We start from the raw sequence: 20,203 nt of genomic DNA, 5'->3' as shown, positions 1-20,203 counted from the left end.
CCCTTTGGAAGACAGGTCATAAGTTTTTTTTAGAAAATTGGAAAGAAACTTACCATAGAATCCATCAATTCCACTCTTAGGAGCCTACCCAAGAGAAGTGACAATGTATGTCCATACAAAGGCTAGTGGGTAAAAGTTTACAGCAGCATTCTCTATAACCCCAAAATGCAAAATATCCAAATGTCCATCAATTGGCGACTGTGTAAACAAAATGTGGTCTATCCATACAACAGAATACTAGTCAGCATTAGAAAGGAAAGAAAAACATGGCACAATAAAGATGAACCTCAAGAACATTACATTATGTTAAAAAAAAAAAAAACCACCCAAAACTCAGAACACCACATGTTGGATTGCTCCATTTATATGAAACCTTTACAAAAGGCAAATTTCTAGTCTTACAGAAATTTGAGGAGTGCACCTGGGTGGCTCAGGCAGCTAAGCGTCCAACCCTTGATTTTAGCTCAGGTCATGAACTCAGGGTTGTGAGATTGAGCCCCATGTCAGACTCCACGGTGGGCATGGAGTCTGCTTAAGATTCTCTCTCTCCTCCCTCTCCCGGTCCTCTCTCTTTCCCTCCCTCTGTAAAACAAAACAAAACAAAACACCCCCCCCCCCAAAAAAAAACACCACAATTTAAGGATACAAAGACAGAAAGCAGAACAGTATTTGACTGTGGCTGGGGGTGGAAACTGGCAATGATTGCAAATGGAATTAAGAGAATTTGGGGGATATTGAAAAATGTTCTAAAACTTAGTTTTGATGATAGTTGCTCATCGAATTAGAAATTTGCTAAAATCTGTCATACATGTACATTGCATGAACTTTAGGACATGCAAATTATACCTCAATAAAGCTTTAAAACAAAAGATGTTCACAGAAATTTAAGTCTGGATAGCAATGATAATAGACTTTAAGGGCAAACAAAACACTGCTTGATATAAAGAGGATACTGTGTAATTATAAGACATTGAATCCAGCAGTGACTATATAAAAAGTTTAATATATGCATCTAATCATAAGACCTAAAAACATATAAAGCAAAAATTGACAGAAATATAAGAAAAACTAGACACATCCTCCACAGTAGTTGGAATTTTGATGTGTTTCTCAGTAATGACGGATCAAGTAGATAACAATATTCCAATCAGAATACAGATTTCAAGAAAAACAATTAGCCAGCTCATCCTAATGGACATAAATATAACCCTGCAGCTGACAGCATTAGAATACATATGGTATTCAGGCATAGAAGGTCCATTTACAAAAATGGACCACTTATTGTGCCATAAAACATGTTTTGTAGTATTTCAAAGGACTGGTGTCACACAATCACTTTCTCTAACAAGTGAGCAATTAGAAAGTTCTCACAATTCTAACAACAACAAAAGTCATGCTATAAATAGCTTCTGGGACAGAGAAGAGGTCATCATGGAGATTAGAAAGATATATAAGTAAATGGACATTAGATTTAAATTCTACCTATCAAAACTGGGGAATGCACTTTAAGTGGTAGAGGACAATGTATAGCCTTAAAATCACACCTTAGAAATCTAGAAAGTCTGAAAATTAGTAATTACTGAACCTAAGAAAGAGCAATATATCAAGGCCAAGTAAATAGAAGGAAGAAAACAAAGAGAACTCAATGAAACAAAATCAAAACTTATAATAGCAAGGATCGATAAAGTCAAAAGTTTGTTGAAAATATTAATAAAACTGGCAGATAGCTGGCAAGCTTGACCCATGGGGAAAAATGAGAAGGCACAAATAAACAATATTGACAATAAAACAAGGCGCTTAGCTACTGATGATATGGACATTAAAATGATAATGCCAGTGAACTGGAAAACTGAGAGGAAATGTACAGATCTCTAGAATGTACGACTGAACAAAACTGACACAAGAAGAGATAGAAAACCCCCATTCCCATAACCGCCATGGCTTTGACTCAGAGTGTGAAGTCTTCCCACAAAGAAAGCGCCAGACCTAGGTGGCTTCACCTTTAAATTTCACCAAACATTCAAGGCGGGGGGAGGTGATCCTAATCCCATATAAAATCTTTTAGAATACGGAAAGAGAGAGAACGCTTCTCAACTAACTCATTCGGTGAGGCTCACATACATTTGACACCAAATCCTGATGGGGACAGTATGATGAAGGAAAATGGGGTCATGGATGTATCTTACATGCAAATGTCAACGCAAAAATCCTGAAGGAAATATTAGCAGGCAGATTTCAGATGTGTCTAACAACGCACGATGTGAAGGGCTGGGGGCAGGGCCACAGGCCACACGGATGGCTGGACAATCATCAACAAGGGAGATGACCACTGTCTAGATCCTGCAGGGAGGCTGTGGGGCCAGAGAGCCAGGTGAGCAGCATTGAGGTGGCTCTTAGGGGTGAGCGGGGTAGGGAGAGGGTTGTTGGGATGACAGGGTCTCAGGCCCGCTGGCAGCTGGGGGTATGGAGGAGTCCCTCTGGGATGAGGACCGAGAAGGAGGAGCAGCATCTGGGGCAGATGCCAAGCCCTGGGTAACTGGCCTTGTCTGGTCCAAGGGGAGGGCAAGCATGTGGTCAGCAGAGGGGTCTGGGGCAGGTGTGCTTTGGGGGGGCTCCCGGGCTGGGGGCATCGGACTCCAGGAGAAAGGTGTGCTGGCCAGGATTCTAGGACAGGAGGCTGCAAAAGGCATGTCAGGTGGTGGTGGGGTGGGGGGGGGGCTTCCCACCCACGCCCTCTGAACTGGGGCCTGCAAACCCAGTCCTTCCCTGTGTCCGGCTCTAAGCCATGAACATTTCCGGCAAAAACAGAGAAGAAAGAAATCCTCCAGCCCACTGCGCTCCTCATATCAGCAAAAGCAGTATGAGCTGAGCTTGCAAAATAAACAGGGCTCAACATAAACACTGCAGCAGGTCCTGAGGACCGAGCTAAGAATACACATGGGGGAGGAAGGTTGGGGCAGTCTTCTCTGTGGCATCCCCAAAGAGCTGAGGGGACGCCTGCCTCCGAGCAGCCCTCGCAGGGCTGGGGGCTGGGGGCCAGGCAGGGGGGCTCGTGTTCTCAGGCCAGGCCCCTCTGTTGAATCTGTTCCAGGGCCCTGGACCCCCCAGGCCCCAGCTGGGCCCTCCACGCCGTACCTGCTTCCTTTCCAACCGACCCCTTACGTTTTTGTGTTCACGAAGCACTGTCTGGGTCCCTCTGTCTCTCTACTTCAGCTCCCCCACCCATCTGCCGCGTCCTCTTCCCTTAACCCCCTAACCAGCTACGTGACCTTGGGCAACTGCTCAAGTTCTCTAGGGCTCAGTTTCCTCAACAGTAAGGAAGGATTTCTTTGGGGAAATAAAAGTCCCTCCTTTCCAGAATAAAGACAACACGAAACAGCACATGGCGGCTCTGGTGATTTTTAAACAGAAGCATGCAAGGAGCAGCTCATGCCTTTCTCTTTCCCTGCTAAAGGGAGGCCAGTGGGGAGCGGGTCTGAGTCATGGGGGGCAGGTTCCCAACTGTCTGGGGGTGATGCCTGTGGGGACACAGGCCGTGGGATGGGAACGTTACTTTGCTCTTCCCATCCTGGGAGTGAGGCAGGCCTCAACGGCCAGGCCAGGCCAGGTGCAAGGTACCCCAGGGACAGGCAGGTGGGGGGCTGTGCACTGTGGGGGGAGCACTCTGGCCTGCCGGAGCTGTGACGAGGGCTCTGGTGGGCAGGAAGTACATGGGACCCTCTTCCCCCTTGTGGCCCCTGGCTGGCAAGTCGTGAGGCCCAGAGGCAAGGGCTCCTTGCAGGGAAACTGAGGCACCCCTGGACAAGCTGAATTAGCTTTCCCTGGCAGTTCCCCGCAAGTGGACATCTCAGGCCCTGATCCTCAGAACTGATCTGGTCCCAAGAATGGGGGCCAGCAGCTGTGCAGCCCACATGCCCCCCACCCAGCTCCTCTCCAAGCCCGTGTCCTGCAGCTGAGTGAGCCCTCCTGGGATGGGAGCAGCAGCACAGATGGCCACACCTCTCGGCGTGAGGGCCAGGTTCCTCTCCCGCTCAAGGCCTGCCCAGTGGGGTCTCTGACTCCCTGGCATTGCTGCAGGCCTGCTGGGCCTCTGAGGGCCGGTGGCTGCTGGATTTCCTGCCTCTGACTTCCCACAGTCAGCAGGATTGCTCGGGGGTTGTTTATGGTCCCGATGGCCCCGGTGATAACTGTGATAATGTGGGGCCCGGGAAGTGCCACTGTGCCCTCTGGACCTGGCGAGGCCCTTTCCCAGGGTCTGCCGTCGAGGGGGCATGGGCCAGCAGCGGAGGAGGCCCTGGAGGCCAAGGGGGCGGGTGGGGACCTCGACCTGGCATGGAGTGTCAGCTGGCTTGTCCCCTCGGAGACTCCAGGCAGGTGGGCTCGGCTCTCGGACCGAACCGGCTCCTCACAGCAGTATGGGACAGAGTCAGCACAGAACCAGTCTCCCCAGTGACCATGTGTGTAGCTGTCCCAGAGTCCTCACTGCCCAGCGACAGCCCCTCTCCTGAGTGCTGGGGCCACTGGGGGACTGTGTCCCCAAACCTTGCCCCAGGGATCAGGGGCTCTGGGAAATACTTCCCTTTGTCATTCGGATCCACAGAAATGAGGGCACTAGTTCTATATATATCCCCAAGGCCGGTGCGGGACCCGCCTCAGCCCACCCTGCTGACCATGGCCAACCAGGGCATCCAGGTGGTCAGATCCTGCAGGCTGCTGGATGTCTGCTGCTCCAGCCGAGGAGGGGGCACTGTTCCAGGAGACCCTGTCCCCTACCCGCATCACCCTCAGAGGACACCAGGCTCTAGTCTGAGCTTAAAGGGTGGCCCCCCCCGAGAAGCAGGGCACAGAGCTGTAAGAAAACCCTAGACCAGCAAGGCAGGGGGTTGAGGAGAGGTGAGCACACCCAGAAGCAGGGCCCACTCCCAGGGCCACTGGGGGCAGGAAGGATCACGTGCTCCCAGGCTGCCATGATTCCCATCAGGAGTGGGGGCCACGCTGCCTCGGCCAGGGCTCCAGGACGGGGTGAGGGGCCTGGGTCTGTTCCCCGCGCTACCTCTCCTTCCTTTGATGTCTAGAAGCCTCCCCTCCCACACACACAGGGTGCCTGGACTGCTGCACTGGGTGTGGCCACGGGCTGCCCCCAGCCCCTGGCCCCAGGTACCAAGAGGAGCACCTGATGAGGATACACCTCGTTCACTGGAGTGGCCAAGCCCAGGGTCCCGAGGCCTCTGATATCTGCTGCCTGGGGATGTGACTGACTTCTCCTGGTCTCATCCTGTTGGACAGGGACATTTCCCACTGGGCCGTTGGCCTGAGAGCAGACAGGTACCAGCCTCCCGGGCCTGTGCTGACCAGAGCACCCGGTCGTCCGTCTGGCAGGGCCACACATCAATGTCACAGTCTCAGCCAGCCAGGCCCGAAGCGAGGGCCCCTGTGGGCACCTAGACAGTGGCCCTCCCTCTCTCTGCCTGGTCCCATCCTGTGTCACGGTCCCATGGCCACCTAGGCCAGGGCAGATGGTGCAGGTGGGGAAGAGATGATGTGGCAGGCCGGGCCCTGGGGTGGGGTGGGGTGAGGTGGGAGCTGCACCCCTGCCCCTCCTGCCCAGCTACAGCGGAGATGAAGTGGGCCAGAGCCCGGCGTTACCAGGGAAACCGAGCGGCAGACACAGACCCTGCCCAACCGAAATCCCTCTATTTTTAGCCTCCGGGCTACTTTGAGATAAAGCCCGTGTAGACGGACGAGCTGTCGGGCAAGATAACGGCTGCTCCAAACCACAGAGACTTCACAGGGTGGGCTTGAGCCTAAGAAGGGCTCCTTCACCCCCCAGGACACCCCGGGAAGAGGCTCCCATGCTGAAAGACCTACAAGCCCACGGGGTGCATGGGGCATCCTGGTGGCAGAGGCTGCGCAGGCCAAGGGGCCTGTGACAGGAACAGAGGGAGTGCAGGCTTGGCGGCAGGAGAGGACCCATAGGTCCCACGTCCCCCCGGACACCCGCAGGGCCTTGGGCGGCACCGCTCCCCACCCAGCACCCCTATGGAGGCGGGTCCTTGAGACTGCAGGCCCTCCTCCCCACCGACACGCCCCGACGTCCCCTGGTACCACCGTCAGCACCTCTGACCTCCGCGAGTGTACACAGCGACAGCAGTGTAGATGGCTTTTCCCACCCCACGGCGCACTGGGCAGCCTCAGCCTCTCCCAGGGGGCCCTGGGGGTACTGGGCACTGCTCATCGGGAAAGACACCCATTGCCAGAGGCCTACAAACCAGGTTCCAGGCACCACCACCCGGCTCCAGGGGGGTGGGGGACCCCCGTGCCATGGGGATCACCCTGACCCTGAGGATGGTGAGCGGCAGAGCCAGCGTGGCCTGGGACCCTCGCCTACCTTGTCTTCTACTCGGTTCAGGCGTGCCCCAATCGTGTTGCTCCCACGGTCCTTGCTCTTCTCTGTGGGGCAGAGGACCAGGATCAGGGATGTGTGTTGGGGGGGGGCTTTGGGGGAGGGTGATGAGGGTGGGGCAGCCGAGGGTCACAGGCCTGCACCTGTGAGCTCCTCCACAGTGGGAGCTCTGGGAGGCGGGGCCTGGGCTGGACCGGGTGCCCCGTGGCCCGCCACCGCCCCTCCTGGTTGTGGCCTCTGAGAGCCTGGTGCAGGAGCGGAAGATGACCCTGTGGGGGCCACGGACATGGTGCCCACTGCGCTGCATAAACCCAGCACAGACGCTGCCTGCTTCCTGCTGTGCAGGTATGGCGTGGATTTTCAGGTGGAGGGTTTGTGGCGACACTGCACTGGGCGGGTCTGTTGGCAACCGGGTCCCAACATCATTTGCTTACTTCCTGTCTCCATGTCCCATGTGAGTAATTCTCGCCCTGTTTCAGCTGTGTCTGAATTCCTACCCGCGCTGTGGTGATCCGCCGTCAGAGACAAGACTTGCCGACGGCTCAGGTGATGGTCAGCACTTACGAGCCCCAAGGTCCTCTCCAGTGAAGGTCTGCACACTGGCTTTTCACACACAATGCTGTTGCACACACTGGACTATGGCACTGCATAACCATCCCTTCTATCTGCGTTGGGAAGCCCTAAGATTCTTCAGACTCGGCTTTATCGCAATATTTGCTTTATTGCAGTCGTCTGGAACAACCGTGGGGTTTTGCTGCCGTGGGCCTGCACGTTCTGCACTCCCTCCACCTCCACCCCCACGCTGGCCTCACTCAGCTGCCCTGTTGTCCCACCCTGGGTGAGCCACGGCTCTCACCACAACTTGGGCCAGGGTGACCCCAGGAATGGGCCTGGCCCTGTTCTCCCTGGATGGAGCCTGGTCCGGGGGACATAAGGAGTCAGAGCTGGACAATGATGCCCACCCTCCTGCGGCTGATGGTCCCTCTGGTCCCTCTGGGCTGGCGACTCACCTTGCAAAACTTCCCCACGTCTCCCCCCCTCATGGGATGCTGGGGTCCACACCCCGATCTTTGATGGCCTAGAGAGGCTGACCGTTTAAGGGGATCCATGCGGATTCTTGCACTAACTGTAAAGCACGTTCCAAGGCGCTCGGCTCAGGGTGGAGGCCACCTGCTCCCCTCTGGTGTGTGTGGCCTATCCTGCCCTTCCAAGGCCCTGTGGCCCCTTCTGACAGGGAGAGGCAGGTGCAGGTAGAGGGGTACGCAAAGGGTCTGGTGCGGGCAGGGTGGCTTGATGCAGAAACCCACCTGAGACGGAGATGAAGAGGGAGGGCTTCCCGATGGACTGGTCCAGCCTGGGAGGGAGGGAAGGAGACAGATGGAGACCAGCTCACGCTTGACCTGGACGCCACACGTACACCCAGCCTGTTGGTGGGTGGACAAGCAAGGTGCCTGGCAGGGTGACAAGCCACCCACCCCTTCTGGAGACACCCACCACTACCTCCCATGCCCCAGAGGTCTGTACTATGGATGGGGGGAGAGTGGGGGGGCTCAGAGACGAGGGGCAGTGGTTGGGAAGTTCCTTAGATGTCCTCCCTGGCCAGGACAGGGCCTCAGGACTGCCCCATGTCCTGTCCTTGCTTTGTAATTGGCCCAGACCGGGCATCTCAGCCGTGCTCATGGAGACCGTCCTGTGAGCTGGTCCTTCCAGGGTGAGGCCAGGTTGCTGAGCCAAGGGCTTCACGTCCCTATGGTGGGTTAGCCACGGCGGGGGGCAGCCACCAGCCTGAGCCTCTGGGTGTGGTCAGGACGGGCACAGGGTCCCAGCCCTATCCCGGGACACAGGGACTTAGGTTCCCAGGCTAGCCCAGCAGAGAGGTGCAGCCGGTGTGAGCCTGTGCCGGCCCCAGGGACCACGCTGCCTCCATGAGAATGAGCTCCAGGCTCTAAGCCAGAAGCTGAAACACGGCAGCTCCCACTGGTTGGAGTTCCTGGCTGCAGGTCTGGGACGGGGAGAGCGCAGGCACACAGACCCGTGGGGTGGGGCTCCGTGCCCGGCAGGGTGTTCCCAGGAAGTGGGTGAGTCCTGGGCAGGGCCTGGGCCCCCTTGGACGCGGTGCAGTCGAAGGCAGGCGCAGAGGGTTGGGTGGGTTGTGGAGCTGGTGCAGCCCCAGGGGGAGGGAGCCCCACGCAGCAACTCCCCCCTGCCCGTCCCCCCAGGTCACTCCCAGCACCCGAGCCCACCTTCTCTGCAGCTCTTTGATGCGCACCATGAGGTTGAGGTGGCCCTGGGAGTACTGCTCAATGACGTCCCGCACATCGTAGGGCTTCCGCGCTTGCTGTAGGCCACAAAGACAGTCAGCCCCCGCTCTGAGCCCCCTTGGCCCAGCGCTAAATGTGGACGGTGATGCTGCCTGCCTGGGGGGGCCTCTTGGGAATTTAAGGAGGTTACCCCTATGGTGCAATGGGACTGTTCTGGCCCAGGGCGCACACGGTGGCCCACTCTCCCCTGGTGCTCGGCCACTCCATTCTCAGTCACTGGGGCTGGGTGGCCCTGGGCTGGCGGCTTGGCCTCTCTGGGTCTTAGCTTCCTGCCCACTCACCGCACGGCCTGCCTGTTTGCCCTTTGCAGGTTACCAGCTCCTATTATTGGAAAGAACTAGTCCAGTTGACGGGCCAGGAGGGGCAGCGCTCTGCGCAGCCACTGTCTTCCTGGCCCCGCGCTGAGCCCTGACACCCTCTCTGGCAGGCACACCCACTATTCTCGGGGTTGGGGAGAGACAGGCAGAGGTGGCCCCAGGGGACCCCCAGCCTGCTGCGCCTGCTCTGGGACAGGCTGCCTGCTGCAGCTCTGAGGCTGCCAGGGCAGAGGGGACACTCCCACAGCAGGCCTGGGGCCACACAGGGCGGAGCCGCTGACCCCACGGCACCGAGGCTTGGCGCCAGCTCTGAGACCATCAATGCATGTGGGGCTCAGGTGAAATCACCAGAAACCACAACAGAGAGAATGAGGCTTCTTATGATGTCAGCAAAACCTCAAGCCACATTTATGGCCCTGTTCCCAGGAGCCCGTGGGCCGAGGGTCTCCCCCAGGTAGCAGCAGGCCAGCTGAGTGGGGGTTTGATGGCCCAGGAGGCCCTTCACACACACAGGCCAGCCAGAGCTGTGTGGGAACATAGAGCCCCTTGACTCAAGGGGCTGCGGGGACGCCAGGTCAGGGGCACCCAGAGTGGTCCTCATTAGCACCCAGGAGTCCACATGAGCAATGAGCCTGGGGTGACTGCCTCTAGCTGAGGAGGGCGAAGGCCTGGGAGGCCAGCCAGACATCTGGGTGCAGTGGGCCCGCCTGGGGTGGAGGCGAGAGTGTCAGAGCTGCATCTCAATCCCGGGGGCCCCCAGGAATGTGTCTCTCCTGCCCACCAGAGGCCAACCTCTCCTTGAGGTGTCCCCTTCCCCCGAGACTGGGGCTACCCTAGTCTGACCATGGCCCAGCCCTGCTTTCCCAGTAAAATGGGGTACCCAAGGGCACCTGAGTGTGCTTCTGACAAGCCCAGGAACTCTGCAATCAACATGGGCAATGCCCCGTTATTATTCTGGACTCTAGGAATTCTCAGGCGGGGGCCTCCTCCCTCCCAGGGGCTAGGCCTCAGAGATCTGGGGGGTTCCTACCAGGAGGGGCCCTCGGGCCTCACAGGCAGTGTGCAGCCCCTCTCTGGGCCCTGAATCAGGATCCTGAGATTGGTGGGGTGGTGGCGGGGCTGGGATTGACCTGATCTTCCCCAAACCACAGCTGTACCCCTGACAGAAGGATGTGCCACCCTTGGGGCCCATGCTGGGCAGTAGAACCATCTGCATGGTCTTGTGGGCTATGTGCCAGGCCTGTCATGAGATCCCAGGGTCGGGCATGGGATAGGACTCTAGGTAGACCCTCGGCTCCCTGCATCCTCAGATGGACGATAGTCATAACAACAGGTATGGGCTAGTGATAATGTCCTCAGATTTTACTTTTTCCTTCTGGAAGATGGGGGAGGCTAAACCCCGCCCTCCTTCCTGGAAGATGGGGGATACTGAGCCCCGCCCTCCCTTCTGGAAGATGGCAGGGGACACTGAGCCCTACACTCCTTTCTGGAAGAGTCTGAGCTCTTCCTTAGTGCACACACTGAAGGTGGCTATGGGTCATGACAGTCAGCCCCCTGTGGGCCCAAGGCTTTGTGAGGCATGAGGCACTTGCAGGCAGGCCAGAGAGGCTGGGGGTCGGCAGGGGGCTGGCTGCCTTCAGAGCTCTAGGTGGCCTAGGTCTGGTCTGCGGGAGACATGCCCTTGGGCTGGGCTCCTGGGCAGGCTGGAGAGCATGGCCACTCAATGCAGGTGAATGTGGGCACCTGAGTGTGCTGGGAGATTGTGTGTGCGCACACACATGCCTCTGGGAAGGCAGGAGAAAGTGTGTGTGTGAAAGGGGGAAGACGAGAGTGTGCCTCAGCAAGTGTGTCTGCAGGACGGGGCTGGCAAGCTGGGCACGGCTCCGGGATGCAGCTGGGGAGCCCTGCCTCCCCTTGCGTAGAGCACGGACTGCAGAAGGGCCAGCAATGCCTGGCTGGCCCCCAGGACCCAGGGACCGGCGGGGCCCCAGGCGCCCTGAGACTTATCTTGGTGCTGCTGAGCCCCCCGGGGTCTGGTCCGCACTCCCGGAGGCCTCTGCAGGGGCTGCCTGGGCCCCGCTGGAGGAACCATCTCAGCTTTCTCCCCAGAGCTCATTTCCTCTGGCGGCAGCAGCAGGAGCCTGAGATGAGCCGAGATAATGCGGGGTTGTCCAGACTGACCGACGGTGGACAGGGGAGTTCAAGGCAAACCCGGAGGGCTAAGAGCCTCTGGCTCCTCTGGCCAGACACAGGGGCGGCCCGCCGGGCACTTATCGGCCAGGCAGAGGGGCAGGCGGGGGGCCACCCGCCACGTCTGCAGCCCCTGAGGCCGGGGGCGGGGGTGGGGTGCAGGCAGACAGACAGACAGGCTGTTGTGGGGGAAGGGAAGGCATCCCGGACAGCTGGGCCTGGGGTGGAGGCTGCTCTGGAGCCTCACAGAGCTCCTCACTGCCAGGCGCTCCACCGTGGGGTCCCTCCTCCCCATCCCGTGGGCCTCCGTGCTGCCTCTGGCAACGAGGGCCAGCTGCTGAGGCTGAGCCCCCCGCCCCACCCCACATTGCTCAAGAGCCTCTGTCTCCCACCAGAGCAAACTGAGAGGCCCTCAGGAGCATCTGCATTCAAAGGGCCCCACATGCTTTCCTCCAGGGCCCCCTATCCCAGGCATAAGGGTGGGGCAGAAAGCAGGAGAGATAGGGTTGTCCAGCCTGCTTCTGGGGACCCTGGCAGGACCCTGGCCTGTGTCCTGTGGCAGAAAAGGCAAATCCCGGCCTGGAAGGAAGGATGGGGCCCCTGCTGAGGCCAGCAGGCAGTTTTCTTGCCTGCATTTCAGGGACAGGGTGTTCCCCAAGTCAGTTCCAGCCACGGTGGTTGCCCTTCTACCAAGGATGAGCTCTGTCCTGAACTGGAAGCTGCCCACATAACCCCTGAGCCGAGCCTGCCAGAAGCCTCATGTTTCTGCCTTCTGTGCTGGGTGCCCCTAAACCCAGCAAGCCCACTGTCCACCCTGGCACAGCCCCCCCATGTCCTCACTGCACCCCAAGTGGTGGGTACAGGCTGCTTTGCAGGGCCCTGCCCTGGAGGCTCAGTGGCCTGGCTTCTCAGGCTGGAGGTCAGCCTTATCCTAGAAGATGCCCCACTGACCCCTCTGCTCCACCAGGTTGATGTCTGGGGTTTTTGCTGTCACTGCTAAGCTGCTCACCAATACACCCTGGCCTTTCCCAGGGCCTCCCTGGTGCTGCTCAGAGCAGACCCCCAGAGGGGGTTCCATAGCCCCTTCCCCACCAGGATTGTGCTGGTGCTGTGAGGAGGCCAGGCCCTCCTCTCTAGTGCCCTCCCAAGCTGTCCCACCATCAGGGCAGCCAGGGCCCCTAGGGAGGAAGGCCACAGATCAGATACTCGAGAGCTCTGGGGCCATCAGTCTTGCCCAGGACATTGCCACGCAGACTTCCTGGTGTAGCCAAGACTGGCACTTACCATGACTCGTCTATTTGGGCAACGAGGAGGCCCAGGCCATGGTGGGACCCTTTGCACGACCTGCCCTGGTTCAGTGGTGAATGGCCTCCCTGCCCGGGGTATCAGACAGATAGGCAGCAGAAGGTCACCAAGGGACTGTGTGTGCAGCCATCCCAAACAGCAGCCAGCTGCTGAGCCATGGGGGGTACACACAGTGGCCAGGGAGTGCTTCACTGAGGGGTGCTGTTGGGGCTCGGACCAATGGTGGTCAGCTCTGGGGCAGATGCTGCCCACGGGCTGCCATGGGTGAGGGCCCTGTGAGCTATGCAAGGATGTGGTCTCACACCATCTCTTGGGCTCTTGTTCCCATTACAGATGGGAAAGAACTGACCCAGGGCTGCCTGGGGTGGGAGTCTGCGTCCAGAAGTCCACTCCCAGTGGGGCTCTATGGCCCAAGTGGTGTGGTCTCTGCTGAAGGGATGGCACAGGAGACACAGCCTGGAGCAGACAGAGGGGCCCCGTTTCTTGCCACAGCCTCGCTGGGACCAGCTGGGGGAAGGGAGCAGGTCAGCCCCAACCTTCCCTGCTTGGGGACCTGGACGTTACCATTGCTCCCTGGGGCCCCAGTCCCCAGCCCATTGGGCACTCACTTTTTAAAGGCACTGGTGATCAGGCCTTCTGGAAAGAGAATGGGCACCCCTGAGGGTCCCCATTTCTGAAGTCTACATGTTCTTAGACTGAGGGTGGAGCCAGGGACCTTCTCAGACCCAGGGCTGTTCCCACAGCAGGGGAGCTGAGCCTGCCACCAACTGGTTTTCTATGGGGGCCTTAGGCTCCAGGGGATACCAGGGGCAGCTGCAGAAGACCTGGACCCGGACCCAGAGGGTGAGCTGATGGGGCAGGGAAACCCTCAGGCCCCAGCCTCACCCTCTCCCTGTAAAGGTGAGTCGGCCCCCAGGGCACAGGCAGGGCCAAGTTTCTCTTCTGTTCTCGTGACTCCCATTGGGGGCAGGGGGTGAATAGGGCCAAGAGCACCGACTGTGTGGGACAGGGCTCCGGGGTCTAGGGGACCCCACTTCCTGCCCGGGTGATGAGGGGCAGGCTTGGCACCCTCTCTGCCACTCCTGAGTCATCTGCCAGTCAAGTAGGGGAAAAGAAGGGTGAGACCCTGAGGCTCTGTGTGTACGTGGCTCGAGGCTGAACCTCAGGGCAGGGTCCTTCCAGGGGCTGTCTTGTAAGAGGGAAAATGAAGTTGTTGCAGGATATTTGATGAGGGTCAGGCCTAGGGTGTAGCAGGATGGGGTGAAGGGTGGCCTGTAGTCTTTGCCATGGGTGGGACAGGGGCTCCTGGGGCTGGGCCAAGGGCAGAAGCGCTTAGTAGGACTCACCTGGAATTTCTTCTTGGCTACAAAGTACTGCATGCGCCGAATGACCTTGATGGTGGCCCGGTGGTGCTCCCGCAGCCTGTGAGGGAGAATGGAGAAGAGGCGTGAGTGGCTCCCCTGTAATGGTCATCCTGTGCCCAGCATTTTCCAAAGCTTGGCAATTTCCCAAGTGCCTCCCACTGCATGTGGGCTGGGCCCTTCCAGAAATAGAGAATGTTGAGCCCCATGGATTGGAGGACTTCAAGGCTCCACATTGGTTGGGGAGGAGAGCAGACCAGAGGCAAGAGACTTTTAATTAGCGGATGGTCCCAGGGGGATCCTTGCCTTGCCTGCTGCTTGGAAATGGTACGGGAGTCAGTGTCCTGGGTTCACAGTTCCCTTAACTCACAGCAGAGCCACAGAAACTTCTTTCTACCTTCCGGCCTTCTGGCTCCTTACCAGTATAATGGGGAGGGAGTGCAAACAGAGGGTGCCCAAGGTCCCTTTCAGCTGGAACATTCTATGTCCCATACACAGGCATACACTTGGAAAATGTAGGGGTCATAGGACAAATTAGGCAGAGACAGTTACTAGCTACATCACTTGATCAGGAGATTATGTCATCTCTCCTCTCAAGTGCCTTCTAGAAATCTAGATCCTTCTAGAAACAAAGATCTGTCTAGAAACATCAACAAAGGAAGCATGACTGATGATGCGCATAGAAAAAAAGTCTAGAAGGAAATACAGAAGGAAATTCCCCCACATGGAAGTGGTGGGGCTTTGGCTACCAAGACTGCATGTGACCACACCTCTGCCAGGAACAGAGTGCTCTGCCTGCACCTCTTACACATGGGAGAAAACCAAATTATCTATAGGGAGATAATATCTTGGGCCCTTTATGTATTTTTACATTGAAAAGACTGAAATCCAAGGGAAAAAATAGACCACAGAAACAGATCTCGAGATGTGGCAAGTTCAGTGGTCCAAATGCTTGTAGTTCCTCCATCAAGAGATAGAATTGGTTTTCCCACTACTTGAATTTGGGTTGACCTTGACACTTGCTCTGACAAAAAGAATGCTCGGAAGTCACACTGTATATATGTGATGTGCTCTTGGAATGTGGCCCCATGAGCCAGCCTGAGCTGGCTGGCTGGAGAAGCTGCACAGAGGAGAACAGAGGTGCCCCAGTCAAGAGCCAGAATCAAGCAATAGACATGTAGTAAGACCGTCTCTGACAATTCAGCCTCAGGAGGTCTCCAGATGACTGCATCTGCACGTACACACATACACAATGCCAGCAAAACAACCTCCCCATTGACCTGACACCAAACTGCTGACCCACAGAATCATAAGAAAACGAATTGTGGTCTTAAGCCACTAAATTTAGGTGTGGTTTACTAGGCAGCAATAGATTACAGGTAAAGAAATTAGGACTCCCAAAATGGGGTCCTTTCATATCAAGATCTTCAAACACAAACACATGGAGCTTGTTTGGGGACCAGGGATTGGACAGAGGCTGGAAGAAAATGGCAGATCCTAATATGTTGGACCTAGAGCATGATGCTGTCATTAATTGGATGAGACTTTTTGGTGTCCTTGGAAGGGTGAGTGAATTTTGTTCTGCGAAGAATGTAAAAAGTTATGGGTCTGTTCCCACCATGGTGGAAGTGGACCATGTGTCTGAACTATGGTCTCAAGAACCCTCACAGCTCCCACTGTCATCCTGTCAGAATGCTGCTGCCACATGCATGTGTCTGAGTGAGGCTGCTGGAAGAGCAATGAGGAGGAGAGCTGTGACACCCGGGCCAACAGCTGGGTAGCTCCAGACACGTGCGGTTGGCTGAGACCACCCGGTCCTGCCAAGCTGTTGCATGGATGAGCCCAAGGGAGACCACCCAGATGAGCAGCCCAAAATGCTGACCCACAGACTCATGAGCAAACAGATGGCTGTGGTTTGCTTCAGAGCTTTTAGATAAAGACTTTAAAATAACCATGATTAATTGGTTCAAGTAGATGGAGAATTTCACCTGAGAAATAAAATCTGTATTAAAAATAAAACGGAAATTTTAGAACAGAAAAGACAATAATGGAAATTAAGAATGCAACAGATGAATCTGATAGCAGAGGAGATGTGCAGGAAAGGAGTATGTGTGAACTGGAAGGGAACTGCCAGGTGGGGGTATGGGGACAAAATAGAATTAAACGTATGGAAAAAATGCAAGATGTGGGAGATATGATTCCTACACATGTGGAATCCCAGTAGGAAAGGAGACAAAATGGAGACTCGGCGGCTGAGACTTTTCCAAAAATGATGGAAGACATCAGGCTGCAGATGCAAACAGCTCTTTGGATCCCTAGGCTTATCAGAGTAACACTGCCTCCACCAAAGGCACAGGGAATGTCACAGAAGCAGTGAAGGAGGGAATGGGAACAACAGCACATTATCCTGATGACTGGCTTCTCAACAGAAAGGATAGAAGCCAGGTGGCATCTGTAAAGTGCTCAAGGGAAATTACTACCAACTTAGCATTCTGGATCATTGAATAAACCCTTTAAAATGAAGAACAAAGTCAGGAAATCCTGTAGGACTCTCCTCAGATGAGGTCCCAAGAGGAGTCAGCTTCATAGAGACAGACAGTAGGATGGTGGGAGCCAGGGGATGGGGCGGTGGAGGGAGAGTTAGTGTTTTGTGGGGACAGAGTTTCAGTTTCACAAGAGGACAAAGTCCCAGAGACAGAAGGTGGAGACGGCTGTACTACATGTGAATATGCTTAGTGCCCCTGAGCTGCGCACAAAAATGGTTAAGATGCTATATTTTATGTTATGTATATTTTACCACAATAAAAAAAAAAAGAAGAAGAAGAAGAAGAAGAAGCTGAAACCAAAACCAAGAGAATTCACCGCTAGGAGAACTGCATTGGAAGAATGATTCAGGAGACAGGCAGAGAAAAATGATCCCAGAAGGAGGCAGGAGAATACAGGAAGGAATTAAAAACACATAAAAGGACAGATTTATGAGAAAGTTTAAATTTGTATTGACTGAAATGGTAATGCTTCGTGAGGTTCACACATTATTAGAGACAAAGAGGGATATTTCATAATTTTAAACAATGGTCAGTTTGGTAGAAAGGTATCAATCCTAGATCTGCATGCACATAAAAGCCGTACACATATGTACATGCATAGCAAAACTGCATGATTAAAATAGCATAAAAAGCAGAGGGTATGGATGGAGTCATGCACTGTGAGCACCTTGTGCTGTCAGGGAACTGGTAGAAGTGCTAATCAGAGGTTGACCCCGATGAGTCAAGGTGGAAAGTACTGATGAATAATAAAAGTATGTAAAAGTAACAAGTTAACAGAGAATAAAAATGAAGTAGTATCAGTATTTGATTCATCTAGAAGAAGCAGGAAAGGAGATAAGAAAGAAGTGATGGGACAAAGGAGGGATGAGTGTAAGACAGCAGAGCGTTGGGTTAAAAAAGCAACTTGAGGGATCCCTGGGTGGCGCAGCGGTTTGGCGCCTGCCTTTGGCCCAGGGCGAGATCCTGGAGACCCGGGATCGAATCCCACATCGGGCTCCCGGTGCATGGAGCCTGCTTCTCCCTCTGCCTGTGTCTCTGCCTCTCTCTCTCTCTCTGTGACTATCATAAATAAATAAAAAAAATTAAAAAAAAGCAACTTGATGTTGCTTCTAAATCTATATATAAATATATAAATTTGTATATAAATCTTTATACAAGGGGGCACCCGGGTGGCTCAGCGGTTGAGTGTCTGCTTTAGGCTAAGGTCGTGATCCCGGGGTCCTGGGATCGAGTCCCGCATCAGGCTCCCTGCAGGGAGCCTGTTTCTCCCTCTGCCTGTGTCTCTGTCTCTCTCTGTGTGTCTCTCATAAATAAAATCTTTAAAAAAATCTTTATACAAATATGAAGACATAGAAAGGTTGACAGCAAAAGGATAGAAAAAGATATATCATGGTGTAGCCAAAAGGGAGCTGGTGTAGGTAAATTGTATCATACAAAGTAAACTTTAAATATAATCAGAGACAAAGATGGATGTTTCATGTTTTAAAAAGCTGTCATTCTGGTAAGAAGATATCCATTCTAAATCTGTATGTACCTAAAAACATGACCTTAAAAAATATAAAGCAAAAGTGGCAGGACTCAAAGGTAAAAAAGAATAGGCGCAATCATGGTGGGGGATTTGAATACACTTCTGTTGGTAACTGATAGAAAAGCAGTCAAACCATTGACAGAGAGACAAATTTGGATGACATGAGTAGCAACTTGACCTAATCAACATTTACAGAACACTGCTCTCAGTAGCTGAAGAGTACATAAGCTTTCCAAGTGCACATGGAATGCTTATGCGAACAGACTATACGCAGGGCTTTAAAAGCAAGTTCCAACAAATTTCAAAGAAATTCAATCAAATATGTATTTCTCTAACCACAGTGAAATTAAGCTAAAATCAATAAGAAAAAGATAGCTAGAAAATCCTTAAGTGTTTTAGAGATTAATCTCAACGACCCAAGGTCAAAGAAGAAATCTAGTAAGAATCAGAAAGTATCTTAAATTGGATAATAATAAAAAGCTTACATATCACACCTAAATAAGTGACTGAGGTATCCTGAAATAAGTGCTTAGAGAAAACCTATGACCTTAAATGTATATATTAGAGAAGAGGGAGGCCAAAGTCTCTCTTAAGAAGTTAAAAAAAAAAGATAGCAAATTAGACCCAAAGAAAGTAGATAGATAATGCAGAGTACAACTCAATAAAATAGAAAATGAACATTACATTAAAAACATCAACAAAGCCAAATTTTGCTTCTCTGAAGAAACTAATGAAATTGACAAACTTTTGGCAAGAGTAACCAGGCAGTGTCAGGCATCAAAAATCAACATCTTTACGGACCTCCAGAGTTAAAAAATCTATTTGGAGGACATATGTACAAAACCAATTTTGATAGTTTGGTTAAAATGTATCAATTTCTTAAACATGATACATAAAAGCAGACACAAGAAGAAATAAGAAATCCAAGTTTCTCAATATTCATCACATATATTAAATTAGAAATTTTAATGATCTTTGCACAAAACAAACAAAACCTTAAGTCTAGGTGATTTTACCAGTAGATTTTGTAAACATTTAAGGAAGAATGGAGCATTTTTATAAAGTAGCATGCCTTGATATCAAAATCGGACAGGATGTTTCAGGGAAGAAAAACCACAGGCCAATCTCTCTCATAAACATAGAGGCAAATGTCCTGCCCATAATAGCAGCAAACTGAACCCCATGCCATCTATGAAGACATATGATTGATGAAGTTTAATCCAGTTATCCAAGGCTGCGTCAGCATCTGAAAACCAACCCACATAATTGGCCACAGAATAAGTTAAGAATAGATTATATTTGTTTTATAATCACAGAATAAAATCAACGGAATAAGGGGAAACATATAATCAATTCAAAAGATGCTGAGAAACATTTGATAAAACTCAAGAGCCATTCCTAATTAGCAATGCAACTCTAAGTAAAGCAGGAATCGAGGGAAACTATCACATGGAAAACAAATACAAACATGAAACAAGACAAAACCCAGTAGAGCAAACATCACACTCAACAGTGAAATAGTAGGAGGCCTTCCTTCTGAGAGAGGGAGCAAGGCAGGGTTGTTCCATGGTCACCATTTCTACCTGACATTGTCCCAAGAGTCTCAGCCAGTGTGTCAAGGGAGGTTAAAAGGAAATGAAAGACAGGATCATGGGACAGGAAAAAAAAAAAAATAAAACCACCATGACTTGCATTGAAGTAATCACAGATATTAAAAAAAAATCTTCAGAATCTTCAGATAAACTCTTTGATTGATGAATGTAGCGAGAACGCTGGTTTCAAAGACAACATACAAAAATCATTGGTATTTCTGCATGCTAGTAACCATTAGGAAATAAAACAAAAAGAATGCCAATTACAGCAGCATCGCAAACCATAAAATGCCTGAGAGTAAATCTACTGGACATGAGCAGGGTCTCTACCCAAGAAAGTACCAAACATTAAGTGAAAGAAAGGAAAGAAGCCCTAAATTAATTCAGGACATAATGTTTATGAGTTGGAACGTTTAATGTTTGTAAGGTGCTAATTTTGTGGTATGGATTCAATGTGACTCCAATCAGTCTCTGAATGCTTTTATTTCTTAATAATTTTTTTGGGGGGGGGAATTTCAAGCTGATTCTTAAATATTTATGGAAAAGCAAAGAGCCAAGAATAGATAATTTTGAAGAATGAAGTTGGAGGATGTACACCACGGAGTTCAAGGCTCAGTGTCAAGCATTAGGCATGGACAGT

The 20,203-nt window shown here is 53.0% G+C and overlaps 1 protein-coding gene across 3 annotated transcripts in view; it reads right to left on the bottom strand.

Annotated features, from left to right (window-relative positions):
• KCNQ1 (potassium voltage-gated channel subfamily Q member 1) overlaps positions 1-20,203 on the bottom strand; it is a 323,020-nt gene that overhangs the window by 64,901 nt on the left and 237,916 nt on the right. For all 3 annotated transcript variants that reach the window (XM_038563590.1, XM_038563591.1, XM_038563592.1), the window contains 4 exons: positions 13,883-13,958; positions 8,647-8,741; positions 7,711-7,757; positions 6,389-6,450 (listed from right to left, as the gene is read on the bottom strand). In XM_038563590.1, the coding sequence (XP_038419518.1) occupies positions 6,389-6,450; positions 7,711-7,757; positions 8,647-8,741; positions 13,883-13,958 (280 nt within the window). The remainder of the gene's footprint in view (positions 1-6,388; positions 6,451-7,710; positions 7,758-8,646; positions 8,742-13,882; positions 13,959-20,203) is intronic.

This window comes from Canis lupus, chromosome 18 (genome assembly GCF_011100685.1).
Source record: "Canis lupus familiaris isolate Mischka breed German Shepherd chromosome 18, alternate assembly UU_Cfam_GSD_1.0, whole genome shotgun sequence".
NCBI lineage: Eukaryota > Metazoa > Chordata > Mammalia > Carnivora > Canidae > Canis > Canis lupus.
The sequence above is the reverse complement of the archived record's forward strand: the minus strand, read 5'-3'. Positions and strand labels throughout refer to the sequence as shown.